At 32.7% G+C, this 16,618-nt stretch overlaps 6 protein-coding genes across 9 annotated transcripts; 5 read left to right on the top strand and 1 right to left on the bottom strand.

Annotated features, from left to right (window-relative positions):
- Window positions 1-822: 822 nt before the first annotated feature.
- On the top strand, window positions 823-1,646 carry LOC107365140 (mite group 2 allergen Lep d 2). The gene is made up of 4 exons (XM_015932605.2): window positions 823-955; window positions 1,041-1,145; window positions 1,236-1,405; window positions 1,484-1,646. Exons 1-4 carry the CDS (start codon window positions 880-882, stop codon window positions 1,565-1,567), a joined length of 435 nt encoding a protein of 144 aa, XP_015788091.1. The 5' UTR covers window positions 823-879; the 3' UTR covers window positions 1,568-1,646.
- Window positions 1,647-5,011: 3,365 nt separating this feature from the next.
- Window positions 5,012-5,816, top strand: LOC107365138 (mite group 2 allergen Lep d 2). Its single transcript, XM_015932603.2, has 4 exons — window positions 5,012-5,149; window positions 5,227-5,331; window positions 5,411-5,580; window positions 5,658-5,816. Exons 1-4 carry the CDS (start codon window positions 5,074-5,076, stop codon window positions 5,748-5,750), a joined length of 444 nt encoding a protein of 147 aa, XP_015788089.2. The 5' UTR covers window positions 5,012-5,073; the 3' UTR covers window positions 5,751-5,816.
- Window positions 5,817-7,355: 1,539 nt separating this feature from the next.
- Window positions 7,356-8,141, top strand: LOC107365137 (mite group 2 allergen-like Ixo r 2). Its single transcript, XM_015932601.2, has 4 exons — window positions 7,356-7,490; window positions 7,557-7,661; window positions 7,743-7,912; window positions 7,983-8,141. The coding sequence occupies exons 1-4, from the start codon at window positions 7,415-7,417 to the stop codon at window positions 8,073-8,075; spliced, it is 444 nt and encodes a 147-aa protein (XP_015788087.2). The 5' UTR covers window positions 7,356-7,414; the 3' UTR covers window positions 8,076-8,141.
- Window positions 8,142-9,404: 1,263 nt separating this feature from the next.
- On the top strand, window positions 9,405-10,205 carry LOC107365136 (mite group 2 allergen-like Ixo r 2). The gene is made up of 4 exons (XM_015932600.2): window positions 9,405-9,535; window positions 9,613-9,717; window positions 9,784-9,953; window positions 10,031-10,205. The coding sequence occupies exons 1-4, from the start codon at window positions 9,460-9,462 to the stop codon at window positions 10,112-10,114; spliced, it is 435 nt and encodes a 144-aa protein (XP_015788086.1). The 5' UTR covers window positions 9,405-9,459; the 3' UTR covers window positions 10,115-10,205.
- Window positions 10,206-11,840: 1,635 nt separating this feature from the next.
- LOC107365135 (mite group 2 allergen-like Ixo r 2) lies at window positions 11,841-12,735 on the top strand. Its single transcript, XM_015932599.3, has 4 exons — window positions 11,841-11,972; window positions 12,058-12,162; window positions 12,248-12,420; window positions 12,497-12,735. Exons 1-4 carry the CDS (start codon window positions 11,897-11,899, stop codon window positions 12,587-12,589), a joined length of 447 nt encoding a protein of 148 aa, XP_015788085.2. The 5' UTR covers window positions 11,841-11,896; the 3' UTR covers window positions 12,590-12,735.
- Window positions 12,736-12,816: 81 nt separating this feature from the next.
- On the bottom strand, window positions 12,817-16,473 carry Snx1 (sorting nexin 1). 4 transcript variants are annotated; one of them, XR_016200235.1, is made up of 6 exons: window positions 16,108-16,473; window positions 15,114-15,989; window positions 14,636-14,656; window positions 14,084-14,521; window positions 13,745-14,016; window positions 12,817-13,378 (listed from the first exon to the last, which is right to left on the bottom strand). XR_016200235.1 is itself a non-coding variant. In XM_089269774.1 (5 exons), exons 1-5 carry the CDS (start codon window positions 16,177-16,179, stop codon window positions 13,813-13,815), a joined length of 1,611 nt encoding a protein of 536 aa, XP_089125900.1. In that variant the 5' UTR covers window positions 16,180-16,473; the 3' UTR covers window positions 13,556-13,812. The 4 variants fall into 4 exon arrangements, 2 of the variants coding, with proteins under 2 accessions (XP_089125900.1, XP_089125901.1); XR_016200236.1 differs by lacking the exon at window positions 14,636-14,656; XM_089269774.1 differs by lacking the exon at window positions 12,817-13,378 and having other exon boundaries at window positions 13,556-14,016.
- Window positions 16,474-16,618: the final 145 nt, after the last annotated feature.

Here is a 16,618-nt window from a genome sequence, read left to right as displayed (position 1 = left end):
GTTAATCTAGTTTCAAGTGCAGTAATTTCATTTCCATCTTGATTTCTGATTTTGATTGATACGGAAAAAATATCTCACAATATTTTTCAATCTTCACCACTTTTAAATTCAGATCAATTTCTGGAGATTAACTGAAACCTTCAGTGTAATCTAATTATATCAGGAATCTTCATCAAATCAAACAGAGTAACAATTTAGAATAGAGCTATTAATTAGTTAATTAACTGCTAATTTTTTGCAAAGTTTAGCGCGAAAGAATCGAAAATACTTAAACAATTTAAATATTGATTTTTTTCTCCTTTCCCAGTAATAATGGTCTGTAAATGACGATTACTTGACAACTGATTAGTATAGAGATCTAAATCTGGCATTTCTATTGAGATTAATATTGGAAAATGAATTATTATTTTGCTATTGATCACAAAACTGATAAATACGGTTATAATAAACTTAATTTTCCCAGTAATGTCGCACTAAGCTTTTCAAGCTAAGGTTCAACGAATAGATTGGTTGTAGTTGAGGCGAATGATGAACAAAATGGTTTTTGATTTAAAATTGTCAACCTTTCAGGAATCCAGAAATGCAGATAATACGAACTGCAATAATGATAATCAGCCAAGTTAATTTTTACTCCTCTTTTTTAACAATGATACAATTATCAAAATAGAAAACAATGAAAATAACAATTTTTCACGATAATTGAATAGTTTTATTTAGAATAGGTTGAACATGGGGAATCTAGCTATCGAAAAATCAAGATCACAATCGTAGTATTAAAATTATATAAAACAAGGCTATTTTTTCGATTGACACAGAAGCTAATTAGTTTGCCTTAACTATAATTCATCATTTTTAGAGTTTCAACTTTACTGAATCAAAATGATCCGAACCATTGCTATTCTTGCTTTGTTTGTTGCTTGTACTCAAGCTAGAAATATTAGCTTCACCAACTGCTGTAAGTTGATTTACTTTTTTCAGTGTAAACTGATAATTTTAGTTGTTCAATATAATTGATTTCTTGTATTTGTTTTAATCAACAGCACCAACTGGAAAAATTAACTGGGTTACCGTCGACCCTTGTGACGCTGAACCATGCACCTTCCAGCCAGGAGAACTAGTTACTGTTGAAGGCGAATTAGTTAGTGGTAAGTAATATTGAAACGAAGAGAATGAAGAAAATCAATTCTCGAATGAGAATCTTTGATTAATTGATGTTTCCTTTGTAAACTTACCAGAAACTGGCTCAGCTGGTCCAACATTGATTGTTGAAGTTAAAGTTGTTGGTGTCTGGGTAACTTACCCTGGTCTTGACTCTGATGCTTGCAAATACCTCACTTGTCCTCTTAAAGCCAATGTTGTTACTCCATTCAAGATTAGCTTGACAACTCTTGCTTGGCTTCCACCCGTGAGTTTATCATCTTTAATTACGCGATCCATTTTCTTGATAATATTTCTAATTGACTTTTCTCCCTTCTCTATTCAGATGAGCACTGAGATTCGATTCCAGCTTAAAGGCTCTGATGGATCCCAATACAACTGCGCTCAAGCTGATATTAAAATAGCTTAAATGAAGAATTATTTTGTTGTAAAAATTATTTTTTCAATATGCTGTTCAATAAATATATTTGTTGATTATTGATTGCAAATACTGTTTGTGGAAACTAATTTAAACATAAATGTCATTATGGACGTCAAAGTCGCCATCTATCCGATGAAAAACAAATGTATCGAACTGACGGTCAGGCCATTAAACAATTATTAGTCCACTTAACTCGCAAATTACGCCCAACGGAAACGCTTGAAGTTAGTCAGCTAAGATTAAATGATGAATTAAAATGATAGATTTAATTGCCACTTAAATTCCCTTTGAACATATTAGTGGCAGTCGATTGTTTAATTCAGGTAATAGATTTTCAATCAAGGACTCGATCTCAAGTTAACCTCACTAAGTCACCTTAGGCTATTAAATGGCAGCCTTTCCGAGTGGAAGACTCGAGAGACAAGTTCAAATTATGTTCTGTGTTCACAATCAACATGACGACAATTTTTTTGAGTTGAATCAGAAGATTTTAAATCTAGCATTGCTAGATTCATGGTAACTGGTTGATACTTCATGATTTTTCGCGCATACAGATTTGCAATGCATGCGGAAAGTGGTATATTGATTTAAAATTATCTCATTCCAGTTTTTTCGGACCGTAAAGACCAATTATTCACAATGAAATGCTGGTTGTTACTAAAAAAGCCACAATTATCACATTTATGCATAAATTGGCTGAAATTGGCACAAATGGGCAAAAACATCCAAAAATTTGATTTATTTCAAATTCAGCCTCTGTTGGTTTGTAGGGACATAAAAACTGAACCTATTTAAACGATTTGCAGATTTCTCTGAGCGTTAGTTTTCGAGAAAATCGAGGTCAAAACTGAAACTTCGATCACATTTTTTTCAATTATGGTACAAGATTTTTTCATGAAACTCATTTTACTGATTTAACTTTTGATGATCAACTAGAAAATGTACTTATTTTGAGAAATAAAATTTTCTGTACAAAATAAAACAGATTACTTCGGTTTTCAGTTAAACCGAATGCTTTCTGTGGCCATAAAGAGAGCTGAAACTTATTATCTGTCCATAAAAATTGTTGTTAAACATCACGGATTGAATACTTTTTTAAATAAATCAACAGTTCGCTCGATTTTAGCTATTGTTCTCGAAATTTTGAGCCTCAATATTTCGATATTGATAGCACCAACAATCATTATTCTTTGGCCAAACACTAGATGTTATTATGGGACATGCAATTTTAAATTTTAGGCAATTCAAGAAAGCAAAGAAATAGTTATAGCATTGTATTATTAGGTTATATTAGGTTATTAATACTTGGCTGTGAGTTTGATAATTGATTAACAAAGGTAAATGGTTGCTTATGATGTGTTAGAATAATATTAATGATTAAATGAATTGGCTCAAATTTCTTCGGTTTTTAGTCACATTGTGTTATAGCTCGTAATAAAATCTAATGTTTAGTCAAAAATGATGATTGTAAATGGTATCTTTCCCGAAATATTGAGGCTCAAAGTTTTTAGAACAATGGCCAAAATCAAGAGAACTGTTGATTAATTGAAAAAATCGTTCTGTCCTTTATGTGCACCAACAATTTTTAGAGCCAAATACAAAGTTTCAGCTCTCTAACTCTTACATTCACAATAAGCGGTCGATTTAACTAGAAATCGAACTTATCTGTTTTATTTTGAAAAGAAAATGTTATTTCTCGAAATAAGTACATTTTCTGGTTTTTCATCAAAAGTTGCATTAGAATAATGAGTTTCAAGAAATAATCTGCTTCCATAGCTGAACAAAAGGCGATCGAAGTTTCAACTTTGACCTCGATTTTCTAGAAAAATTTCCATCGAATGAATGATTTGATAGTACCAATGAAACCAGTTTTTATGTGCCTACAAACCCACCAAGTCTCGACTCACAACTCAAATGCTCGAGCTTTTTGTAGCATTCTTTGCATTACATTTGCAGCTTTAACCAGAAAATTGGTTTGCATACCAAGTTATGGGTTAATATGAGTTTGTTTTGTTTAATAAGTTGTTGCTTACGCATTTAAAACCCGAATATCATGACCCAAACGGTTTAATGGAAAGTAATTGACTTGAATTGAATTAATAATTAGCTAAGAATCGAATTGGTGCAAGAATGGCGATTGTAGGTGATGCCAAGTCGAAATATCGAGTCTCAAAGTTTATGGACTCAATAGACCAATGGCCAAAATCAAGAGAACTGTTGAAAAATGGAATAAAAAATTCCATCCATGATGTCTATCAACACTTTTTATGGACGAGCAATAAGTTTCAGCGCTTTAACTCTTAAGGTGATAGAAAATGGTCGTTATAACTGAAAGTCGAACTAATCTGTTTTACAGAAAAAGGTTTATGCATCAAATCAAGGGCATTTTCTGATTTAACATCAAAAGTAACATCAGTAAAATGAGTTCCATAGAAAAATCTGCTTCCACAATTGGACAAAAGGCAATCGAAGTTTCAATTTTGAACTCGATTTTCTCGAGAACTATTGGTCATAGAAATTTATGAATAGCGTAATGGACTCAGTTTTTATGTCCGCACAGAGTCTGTATTTGAGAGAAATTTATTTCTACTCGTTTTTGCCCATTTGTGCTAAAATGTGACAATTGTGTCTTTTTATTAGTATTTTTAATAGTAACAAACTGAAAGACTGGTTTAGACTCAACACTGAATTATGAACTCTACTGTAACGTCTTTCCCCGGCCACAAAATATCTTTCTTTCTGGTGTAGTCTGAATAGATTTCTGTAAAATTTGCAAAGATTTGCAATTTAAGATTCTTCTAACTGTTATTGTAAAAAGTCATAAACTCTAAGCCGAATCAATAATAAGATCTAAAAAATTCCGTCATGTCATTTCTCATGTCATTGCTAAACTGAGCGGATTCTAAAAGAAAGAATTGCAAAGCAGGAAAACTTTAACTTGATTGAAATTGAGTCGATTAATAATTGTGCAAATCTTGAATGGATGCAATCAGAATAATGTCTATGATCGAAGTCTAAACTTGGTAATCTTAGATGTTCATATCAATCAATATTGAACCAGACTAATAAATGATTGCAATTTAAGCACAAGCACAAGGCCATTTTTTACGCAATCGTTTCTAGACAACAGACGATCCAACGAATATCATTCGATATAGAATGTCTAATGCTATAACCATTCAGATATTCTGATTATGGGGAATTGCGACATGACATCATAAATGTTGATCAATACTTTGATGATACAATTAATAGAATAGTGAGCAATAAAAATTAATATCAAAATGCGCCGTAATTCAGAATAGCTTGTATTAATTAGTTTACTTGAGTACGAGCTAAACACGGTGAATCTACGCAATCACGCAATCAAGATCACAAGAGTACTCTTAACCGTATAAAAGAGGAATCATTTTTCTATTGACACAGACACTGAATCAGTTCAACATTGATTACTTAACTTTCCTCAAGTTTCAAATTAACATCAAAAATCAAAAATGATCCGAACAATTGCCATCTTTGCTTTATTCCTTGCCTTTGCTCAAGCTCGAAACATAACCTTTAGCAACTGCTGTAAGTTAATTTACTTTTTAGTGTAAACCTAATAATTTAATACAAAATGATTTGTTGTGTTTCTTTCCTATCAACAGCACCAAACGGAAAAATCAACTTCGTCAATGTCATCCCTTGTGAAGCTGAACCATGCACCTTTAAAACTGGAGATGAGGTCCATCTAAATGGTCAATACAAAACCAGTAAGTTTGAAATCAATTTTAACCAGAAAAGTTTCTCATAGAAAACATTTAATCAATGATTCCATGTTAAACTCATTAGGCATTGCTGCATCCAAACCCACTTTAAAGGCTGAGATCAAAGTGGATGGTGAATGGGTTGAGTATCCTGAGGTTGAGTCCGATGCTTGCAAATACACCAACTGTCCCATCCAAGCTAATGTTGCCTATCCATACGTTCTTGATACAAATGTTATTGATTGGCCTGAATCAGTAAGTTAATCATCTAAGAATATCACAATTTGTATTTGATCATAATTTTAATTTCCTTTTCTTGTTTCTCTGTTTAGTTTGCCACTGAAATGCGATTCCGTTTGTTCGCCGATGATGGAAAAACTGAGCTTATCTGTGGTTCAAACGCTATCGTTGTAGTTAAAGCATAAATAGAACATTTCTTGAATTCAATTTTTTGATGATTTCCTAATAAACTAATCGACTATTAATTGCAATCATTGTTTCTCCATTTTATTTGAAATTAACTAATTATCAAACTTTGAAACTTTATTTCAGCAATGAAATTTGTTGCATAGAATAACAAAAATGATTATAATTTACCAAAAACATTAAATTAACAGAAACGAAAGTCATATTCTTTAAATTTAGTGTCAGCTATTTAATGATACAATTTCGTGCGGTTTATATAAAACAAGAGGATTGTATAATCAGAGACAGAATTTTATTTAACTGGACGTTGAATTTTAACAGTTTGTGCAAATAGAAGTTCAGAACAAATGATTCAAGATTAGCCATATTATGGTAAGAAATCAGAGATCATGAGATTTTCAAAGTTAAATATGTAAGTTAATAATATCTTGAAGTTTATTTGACCCTTTATTGGTTATTTATGGCATCGTAAATTGGTAAATAAAAGTTTAATTAGTCAACATTAATTAATAGCATTAATCTTTGGTCTGCATCTAACAAGAAGGGAATTGTTCAAATAACTCTGAAACGATTTCAATGATCAGTGTGATTCGCAAATGAAGACGAAAAACACCATTTATTGTCTATTGGTGCACATAGACCAATGGATGACCAATGATGCTCATCAAAACTAAGTGTTCTATGATGAATGGCTTCTACTGTTTTCAGACTTTTTCGTGTGTAGATACTAATTGAAACTTTAGTCTTATAAAAGTTACTAACGAGGGATCCGTCACAACTGGTGAATCGATATCGATATTTAAATAGTCAACATGCTCTTCTATGGGATTTGTATTCGTTTTGAAGATGCATTCAATGAATGATCTTATTTTGCAATAAAAAGTACGTTCCTGTTTCAGCGTCTTACAAATAGAAAAATGAGCTTACAAATCACAGCAGAAAAACACAAATTTTTTTAGAAAAAAGGTGAAAAATGCCGAAATCAAAAAGGTGGCAGCTACTTCCATTATACTTCCGTTAGTCTTAAACAAGGCCTAATGTACCGATAGAAACTATTGAAATATCGATATCGATTCACCATTTGTGACGATTCTCTCGTCAGCTAATTCAACAATTTCAAGGATAAGCTTATCATTTGCATCTTGAAATTCATTGAGATGAAATAAAAAGTATCTGATCAGAGCATCGGGTTAAACCAGAGCAATAAATATTGCAAAATTATTGATTGGAGTTGAAGCGACTGATATTAGCAGCAATAATATGAGTTGAAGTCGTTTCCAGTCTACAGTTAAAATACAAATGATATTTGATTTTGACCTCCAAATCTATTCAATACAGACTATTGAGATTATGCAAAATTGCAACATTCAACGCTATTGCAGTTTCTAATGAATGAAATTGTTATAATTACGTAACTCATGATAGTATTTATTAGTTTAATTGAGAGATGGATTGAACATGGAAATGATGAACATTTCAATTTAATAGTTTTATTGAGAATCAGTTAACACGGTGAATCCATGTAATCACACAATCAAGATCACAGAAGTACTGTTATCCGTATAAAAGGAGACTCAGTTTTTCTATTGACACAGACACTGAACCAGTTCAACATTGATCACTTAACTTTATTCAAGTTTCAATCCAACATCAAAAATCAAAAATGATCCGAACCATCGCCGTCTTCGCTTTATTCCTTGCCTATGCTCAGGCTCGAAATGTATCCTTTACCAATTGCTGTAAGTGTTGAACATGTAAATTTATCCGAATAAAACTAATTTCTTGTATTTCTTTCCTATCAACAGCACCAAACGGAAAAATCAACTTCGTTAACATCATTCCTTGTGAAACTGAGCCATGCAACTTTAAAACAGGAGAAGAAGTTCACTTGAATGGTGAATTCGTCAGTAGTAAGTAAAACATAACCTGTTAATCAGAACAGAATAGTATCTTCTCAGATCTAATCAATTGATGATTCCATTTCTAACTAGCTTTGAGTGCATCTAAACCAACTTTAAAGTCTGAGATCAAAATGGGTGACGATTGGATCGCTTATGCTGATGTTCATAACGATGCTTGTGAATACACCAACTGTCCCATTGAAGCTAATGTTCCCTATCGATTCGCTCTCAACACAGAAGTCTTTGATTGGCCCAGATCAGTAAGTCCACTATCAGAATACTTCGAATTTGATCATGATATTAACTGCTTTTCCTTCTTCTTCTGTTTAGTTTGAAACTGAAATGCGATTCCGAGCCATCGGTGATGATGGAACCACTGAACTCATTTGTGGTCAAACCACTATTGGCGTAACTAAAGCTTAAATAGATCATTTTATGAATTCAAGCTTCCAATTTTTTCCTAATAAACTTATTGATTATTAATTGCAATCGTTGTTTACTTCGTTCATTTACTTCAAAACCAGTAAATACAAAATAAATATGTTTATGCCATCATGAAATTAAGGAATGCAATTGTTACATAGAATAGCAAAGGTGATAGAAATACACCAAAAAACATTGAGAGACGTGAAACTTAGAAGTGCAAGAGCGAGTGACAGACTTCGACGAGATTCATTCAGTGTTTTCGTGCGCTTCAAGAAACAAAAAGGACTTTACTTTTACTAAATTCTTAAAAAACACTTCTTGTAAAATCTTTGGCCCTTCTTCTTTAATCTCTTCAACTTCAATCATGAAAGTTACTCTTGTAAAGATGAGAATAACATTCATTGTGTTTGTTCATAGGCAGATAGACAGAAGATAATTGTTGGTTTAGTATTTGGCAGTGGGATACTGAGGGCTCAATGAAATGCTAGAAAGTGCATTTTCCAGCATTTAATCTAGCAAAGTGTAGAAAGTGCATTTTGAAAATTGGCTTAAGTTTTGATCCAGCCTTTTAAGTTAGTAGATTGGATAGGTTTTACAAGCGGATTCTATTACTTCAATCTGTTCGGATTTCAGCCTCTCGACTCAGCTAAAATCATTCAAAGAGTTTATTGTGATTTCTTGGTGGTCACAAAAGGTTCACAACAGGTTTAATTGCATTTTGAGAATAATTTGGACACCTTGACGCAGTAGTGCCATTGCTAATAACATATCCAGTGTGTGGGTACAAATAGGTTCTTTAGTCTTATAAGTGATCAATTAGTACCCAGCTAATTTAATGGTTTCAAGGATAAGCTTATCATTTGCATCTTGAAATTCATTGAGTTGAGATGAAATGAAAAGAGTATCGGAATAAGCCAGAGCAATAAATGTTGAATCAAATTATTGATTGGAGTTGAAGCGACTGATATTAGCAGCAATAATACGAGTTGAAGTCGTTTCCAGTCAACAGTTAATTTACAAATGATATTTAATTTGGACTTGCAAATCTATCAAATAAACCCTTTGAGATTATGCAAAATTGCAGCATTTAATAAATGCTATTACAGTTGTTTTGAAGTGAAGATGTTACAATTACGAAGATAGGAAGACAATAAAAATAATAACATCAAAGTACGCTGTAAGATATGATAATTGCAACAGTTTATTTTATTATATTTGAACCAGAAATGGGCTGGACAAAGTCAATTTACGCAAATATACAATCAAGATGACAATTGTGATCATCTTATAAAAACTAAGTTCAATGGAGACATTTAATTCACTTTACCATTGATCATCTCTACTTAACATTATTAGAGTTTCAATCTTAAACAAAATCAAAATGATCCGAAACATCATCGCCTTAACTTTGTTCATCGCTTATGTTCAAGCAAGAAACACCACCTTTACAAACTGCTGTAAGTTGATTCACTTTTGTTGTGTCAGTTTCACTCGTTTAATGCCATTGATTTTTTGTATTTATTTCAATCAACAGCGGAAAAGGGTGTTATTAAATTCGTCAATGTCGAGCCTTGTGATTCAGACCCATGCACCTTCACATCAGGACAAGAAGTGCACCTTAATGGTGTATTAGTTAGTCGTAAGTATTTTTGTAATAATTTTTGTGATGAACGTTTGATTAATGATTCCTTTATGACCTGATTAGCTGCAGCCTCAAATAGTCCCCAGTTGAAAGTTACAGTTAAAGTAGCTGGCATTTATTTCAACTATCCCGGTGTTTCGTCGGATGCATGCGACTACCTCAGTTGTCCACTTGAGGCCGATGTCGATACTCCATTTGCCCTTAGTTTAAAAGTACTTTCTTTGCCTCTTCCAGTAAGTTGAATAGCTCATAACATCCAATTCATTTTCTTGAGAACATTTCTAATCGACTTTTCCTTTTCTCTATTCAGCTTGAAACACAAATCCGATTCCAACTTCTTGACTCTGATGGATCAGAACTCAACTGTGGTGAAACTACTGTTAGAGTAGAGTAGTCACTGAAATGTAACTTCAATCGAGAATTCTGTGAATTCGTCTTTTCATTATGTTATCTTAATAAATAAATTTGTTAATTATTGGCTGCAATCTTTGTTTCTCATTGTATTCGGGACCTTCAAATCAAGCTATAGCTAAAACTTGTACAGTAGGACTCGGTGAAGTTCAATTTGAACGAATCATGAAAAGTGTTGTATTGTGACTTCCTATTTACATATTTACAGATATTATTTTCAGATTCCCTTAATGGATCATTTAGACAGTTCGCAAATCCAAGTTTTTGATACTAACTGATCAGATTGAGCCATTTGATCTTTCAGCATCATTGTGCAGAGAACCATGTGGAGAACCTTGTAAAGGACGAAACTTCATTGAAGATTCATTGTTCTAATAGTTCAATTGCGTTAGTGCTTAAAGTTAAGTTGCATATTCGGTTGCTCAATAACTCGAATCAAACATTTTTCAGAAAATAAGCAAATTCATCAAAACCAGCATTGATTCTCAGAATACTTCATGCATCTAGCTCAGGCTTTTACTATTCTTTTGGCCTCTGTCTACTAGAGATGACAATTTACAGGTTGTCTCTGAGTATTCTTATATTTCTGGCGATATTTTCCCTGCAATATTGCAGAAACTCGTATTTTTTGTCAAAACAAGCGAGAGTTGCAATAAAATAAAAAATGTAAAAATATGTTTTAATAGAAACAAGTGATGCTTTGTTGGTTGTAGGTGTGTAAAGTTGAGTCGATCTGTTCAATAAAAAAATACATCGATACTCTTTGAGAAAATCTTCTTCTTCTTTCGCTCATCTGAGGCACCATATTCCCCAGAACTGTTTACTTGGAAGACAAAGTTTTACCTGCACTCTTAACTCAACCGTAAACTATCAACCTGAATACCAATAAGAGCTTTTGACCAAAACTCAATAGTTTAAAATACGGATTCTGAACTTTTCCCTCATCGATATTTACGTGAATTTCTCAGAGATTTGAACTGAGGTGAGACTTCCTGTTTTTCATCTGGATGTAGTCCAATCATAGCATTCACGATGTGTAAAAATTTCTAATAGAATCTGCTCAGTTTGGCCACAATTGTAAATAAATAGATAAAGATGCATAGTGAATCGACAGAAATATTCATCTTTGCTCATTACATGTACAATGTTACAAATCAATGGTCACCGCTTCAAATTAAGATCACTTTCATGAAAAAGTGGTAAGTATAATGAAACTGTAGAAGGTGGCGCTTTGAATAAATAAGTGTTTCATCTAAATATCGGCCTCGACACGAGTAATAAATATTGTCTAATAACTGATTGGATTTCAAGCGACTGATTGCTCATATCAATTTGATCAACTCTTTTCGGTTGAAATCGTTTCCAGTCAACAATCAAATTTTATTCAATTTGAAAATTTCTAATCTTAAATCACTCAGATACTCAGACTTGAAAGACTCAGTAATATATATAAATCGTTATTCCTCTCTTGCAACCAGTATATTATGACCATGAAAATAGCAGAGCAATAAACATAAATGCTGAATAGCGTTGTAAATCATAATAATCAGAACAATTTCAATTTAATAGTTTTATTAAGAACGAGGTAAACACGATCAATTGAGAAATAAGTTGAACACGGGGAATCCAAACAGTTACAACATCAAGATCACAATGGTACTGTTGGCCTTATAAAAGAGATCTCATTGTGTCGATTGACACAGACATTGAAACCGTTCAAAATTGATCATCTTAACATTTTTCAAGCTTCAATCTAATATCAAACATGATCCGAACCATCGCCATCTTTGCTTTGTTCATTGCTTATGTTCAAGCAAAAAACACTTCCTTCACCAATTGTGGTAAGTTTATTTACTTTATTAGTGTTGACCAGATAATTTATTTCTTCAATTCAATTGATTTCATGTATTTCTTTCCTATCAACAGGACAAGAAGGAACCATCTTATGGGTTAATGTAGTCCCTTGTGACTCTGACCCATGCACCTTCAAACCAGATGAGATAGTTAACATTAATGGTCAACTCATTAGCAGTAAGTAATATTCAATCTAACAATATCTAATATATTCTTAAATATAAACATTAACCTATCAATGATTACATTATTAACTCATTAGATGTTGCTATATCCAGTCCAATTTTAAGAACTCAAGTTAAGGACTCGGATGATTCTTGGGTTGATTATCCTAATGTTGATACTGATGCATGTAAATACACCGACTGTCCTATTGAAGCTAATGTTGCCACTTCATTCGCCCTTAGTTTGAAAACCTTTGCATGGCCTCCACCAGTAAGTTAACTCACAGTTTGTCCAATTTGCCATTTCGGTAATATCTTTGATTAACCTTTCTTTCTTCTTTGTTTAGATGTTAACCCAAATCCGATTCCAAGTTTTCAACTCTGATGGAAGCAATGAGCTTATCTGTGGTGCAACTACCATTAAAATCAAACATGATTAAGTTCAAATTAAAAATATAAATTCGTTTATCTAATATCTTGACCCAATAATTCCCATACCAATTAGAAACCTTTGAACTAGACTTTGAACTAGTTGTTGTGTTGTCATGAAATTAAGAAATAAAATGTATTAAATTGAGCATAAAAAGATTGATTATTATTCACCAAAATACATTGCTTGACACTGATAGCATAACCATGAAGTGTATTGAATATAACAATGCATTAATGAAATTAAGAAAGAAAATTTATTATAAATAATAAAAAGAATTGATTATTAATCATCAAAAATATTCACCTAACCTAATAATCACCATTAGGGATAAACAACTAACTGCTACCTTATCATTGACTTGATTTATCAATCATTCAGTATCACAATAAAATTTTGAATAAAACAACAAACAAAAGAAGTTCCAGGCTGAGGAGAAACAATTCATAGAAAATCAGATTAGATGGAATGGAAGTGAATGCAACTCAAAATAAGGATAGGATTTGATTATCCAGCAAAGCAACCAAATGGAACGTTAGATTAGTCGAAGTAACATCAAATTCTCAATGAAATTGTTTAAAACCAGATCAATTTTCTGGTGAATAAACAATAATAAAACACAGATTACGTTGTTTCAAATCTACAGGGAAATTTTTAACCATTAGAGTGACAGTAAGGAGATTTAAGAGACAGGTAGATGAATAGATTCAAGGATTCATAAGATCCAAAAGGCGTAAGAAAATATAGTGAAAAAATCCTATTTCGAATCAGCATTTCAAGTTGATTTTGCAAACGAAATCTGGAATAAAAAATAGATAATTAGAATAATTTGTAGTTTAAAATATATATTTATCAGGTTTATTAGTTGATTGTCAAACTCGGGTAGCACCTTTAGCTTTTATTGTTTTGTCTGTCTGAGGATGATTAATAGGCGATTCAAATAATGATCTAGCGATAATAATTTGGCTGCAAGTTGTTAAAGGGTAAAATAGTTAACTGTCTGGTAAAACTTTATTTTCAATACCGTATAAATACATTTAAAGATTAATCTTAAATTAGTATAAACTGATTTATCTGCTTGTGCAAATAGTTGTTGAGAAGTAATAAGTGCGCCGTAGTTTCATCTCCAATGATAAACCCAATTTTAAAGCTTTCACATTTTTACCTTTATTTCTTTCAATGTCCAATTAATATATTAAATTATACGATCATTTTTGATATAATAGGTGTTCTCTATGCAATTGCCTTTGCCTCGGGAAGGAAAGCTTCCCAATATTTGATTAACTGTTGTTGATCTTCAAGTAGGGATTCCATGTATTTTATAAAGGTTGACTTGAAATCTTTAACGCGATCAAATTCGAATTTTTCGACCTCGCTTTTAATGTTACCAGAAATTTGGTCGAATTCCTGTTGTCCGCGTTCAACTTTAGCTTCCCACTGTAAACATAAAAAACAAGAGTATTAATGATACTGAATTTTCATTTCTTAATTTTTGGATTTTTACCTCAACTATTTCTTCTTGATCTTGACTATTTGGTTTACCGGCCAGGTCGTGATGGGCTTTAGCTTGACGTTTCTTATTGAGCATTTGTTGAGCATGTTGCCATGTTTGATATACTTTAACTCTTTGATGGAACAGCTCTTTAATCACACTAATCAATGAGATATAATCACGCAGAGGCTCTGATAAATGGTAGAAATCGGAGTTTGTTTGGTCAGCATGAAGTTGCTCGATTTTCTCATGAGTTTCAGCTAATTGAGAAAGTGCGCAAGAAAGGGCAGTGTGCTCTTCACAATTTCCCAGCATTGCAGCAGATTTAGCGAATGAGCCAGTAGACTGAGTTAACTCTTTGCGGAAATGAATCAATCCTTCAACGCTGGCTTGGAGTTTACGAAGCTGTTGGTCCAAAATATCGATTTGATGCTGCTTCTCCTCAAACCACTAAATTAAGCAAAAAAATAAGAAAATAAGTTTGAATTAAGAAAATGCAAAAGAACAAAAAAAATATCAAAATGGTCTTTAAAAGTAGTTAAAAACATTTGTTTCCAAGTTTACCTCAAACAAGGAGAAGAGGGCCTAATAGCGTATTGGAAAGCAATTTAGAAGGGGAAAGAGAGAAAGGTAAGAACAACGAAACATGGTGATTGTGAGTATTAGATAGCAATTAAGCAGCCTTGCAGTAGGCGTTTTAAAGACTTATATGAAAGGACAATCAATACCGTGATTTGATAATAAAAAGGCGTAAACAGAAATAACAAACAATATCCAGGCAAACTTTTCATCTGGTTATCAGAGTCAGATATTCAAAGATCTCTACTTTGATGGAAAAGCAGAACCACTTTAACATGACTAAACGTCAAATGCTATTGCATGATATGAAAGAAATTTTTTCTTGGAAGGATTATACTAATCATTTTTGACTAAAACAATCTCTGGAGAAAAAATATTGATTCTATCCGGCATTAGATTTTCTTGTTAAAACACTGCGAAATTGATAAATGACAAACACCACATTGTTTTTAACAACACTTACAGGGTCAGTTTCATCCATGCGGAATGTAATCTTGCTAACAGTATCGCCCATCCTATTAAAGAGTCGTCTTACACCAGCTCCACTAAGTGCTGATGTGCTTTTTGCTTTGGGTAGTTCGCTTTCAAGTTCGAGGAATTCACGGAAGTTAGGATCAGATTTAAGTACTGGATGTGTAGCGATTCTGTTGACAAATCTGGTCAGAGAGGCAGCTCGTTTCTCCAAGAAGTCAGATGAGCTTGTGGAATCATCTTTGGACATAATGACTTTGGCATTGTTGACAGCATCCTTTTCGGGAGGAGGAGGAACAATGTGACCTGAATGGATATGTTTCTCAGCAAGTTTCTCACGAAGTCCAAGGAAATCAGAAAAACGACGACTAACAGAGAAATTTGATTTACGAAAACTGGGTATATTGGTCCGAGTTGAGACTTTGTAACTAACATATGATCCCATTCCTTCTCCAACCTTTTGTGGATCAGCAACTTTAATTTCAAGAAACGTATCACTTTCTTCACTTTGAAAATCAATCTCAGCTGTTCTTCTATCTAAACCGCTAGGTCGATATGCTACGTTTTCAGAAGTATGTTTAGATGTACAAGAAGCATCAATAGTAGCTTTCAATGAGCTCATATCTGACAAGGGTCCACTAGGTTCCATAGAGCCGCCATTAGTGTTTTCCAAAGGGTTTACTTTGATTAACATTGATTGAGGGCCACTAACTTGCTCCTGTCTATTTATATTTTCATTTTTGCCTTCTTCCTCTTCCAGCTCATCATCATCACCGAGATCAATCTCGTCTCCTACAGTATTTAAATCTTCCATAGTATTATTTGATGATTTGAGAGTACCCTGAGATGTTTGACGTGATTGGCTTTGCTAAAATAGAGATAGAAGATGGTTGACATATTGGAAGAAAATGTAGATAAAAATGAGTAAAAAATCAATACAATGACATAAAATTGAAATAAAAAAACCATCAAGGTAGATAACTTACGTCAATAGCAGATACAAAAAGGTCATCGTGGTCATCTTCATCAACATGAATAGATCCTTCTGATGGGTCCATTTTAATAATACAAAATCAACAATTGTAAATATATAACTTGAATATAAAAATATAATTTATTTGAAACAGTTCAGGAAAAGAGATGAATGGGCGTATTTTTCACTTCGCCCGGTCTGCAATACAGAAAAGTGAGTAAAAAACAACAGAATCAGGCACTAATGAGAAAATGAAGCAAAAGTTTACAGGCAGCCTACCGGTTTAAGTTGAAACATAGTGATCAAAGCATTTAAGTTAACAATTAACAAAGATAATCAATTTAATCGATCAATTCTAACGTATTCAAATAGGCATTGAATAATCAAGTTGAAACCAAATGAATTGATAAAAGCAATGAAAAATTTACATTGCAAACCTTAAGTACAGCCATCTAGTGAGACAAATCAGACTTATACGGTTCAAATTTTGTGTCTTTTTAATTATTAATTTTAAATTGTTTTTT

The sequence above is a fragment of the Tetranychus urticae genome, chromosome 3 (assembly GCF_039701765.1).
Source record: "Tetranychus urticae isolate SD_2017Ah chromosome 3, NJAU_TeUrti_SD_1.0, whole genome shotgun sequence".
Lineage (NCBI taxonomy): Eukaryota > Metazoa > Arthropoda > Arachnida > Trombidiformes > Tetranychidae > Tetranychus > Tetranychus urticae.
This window is presented reverse-complemented; position numbering and strand designations above follow the sequence as displayed.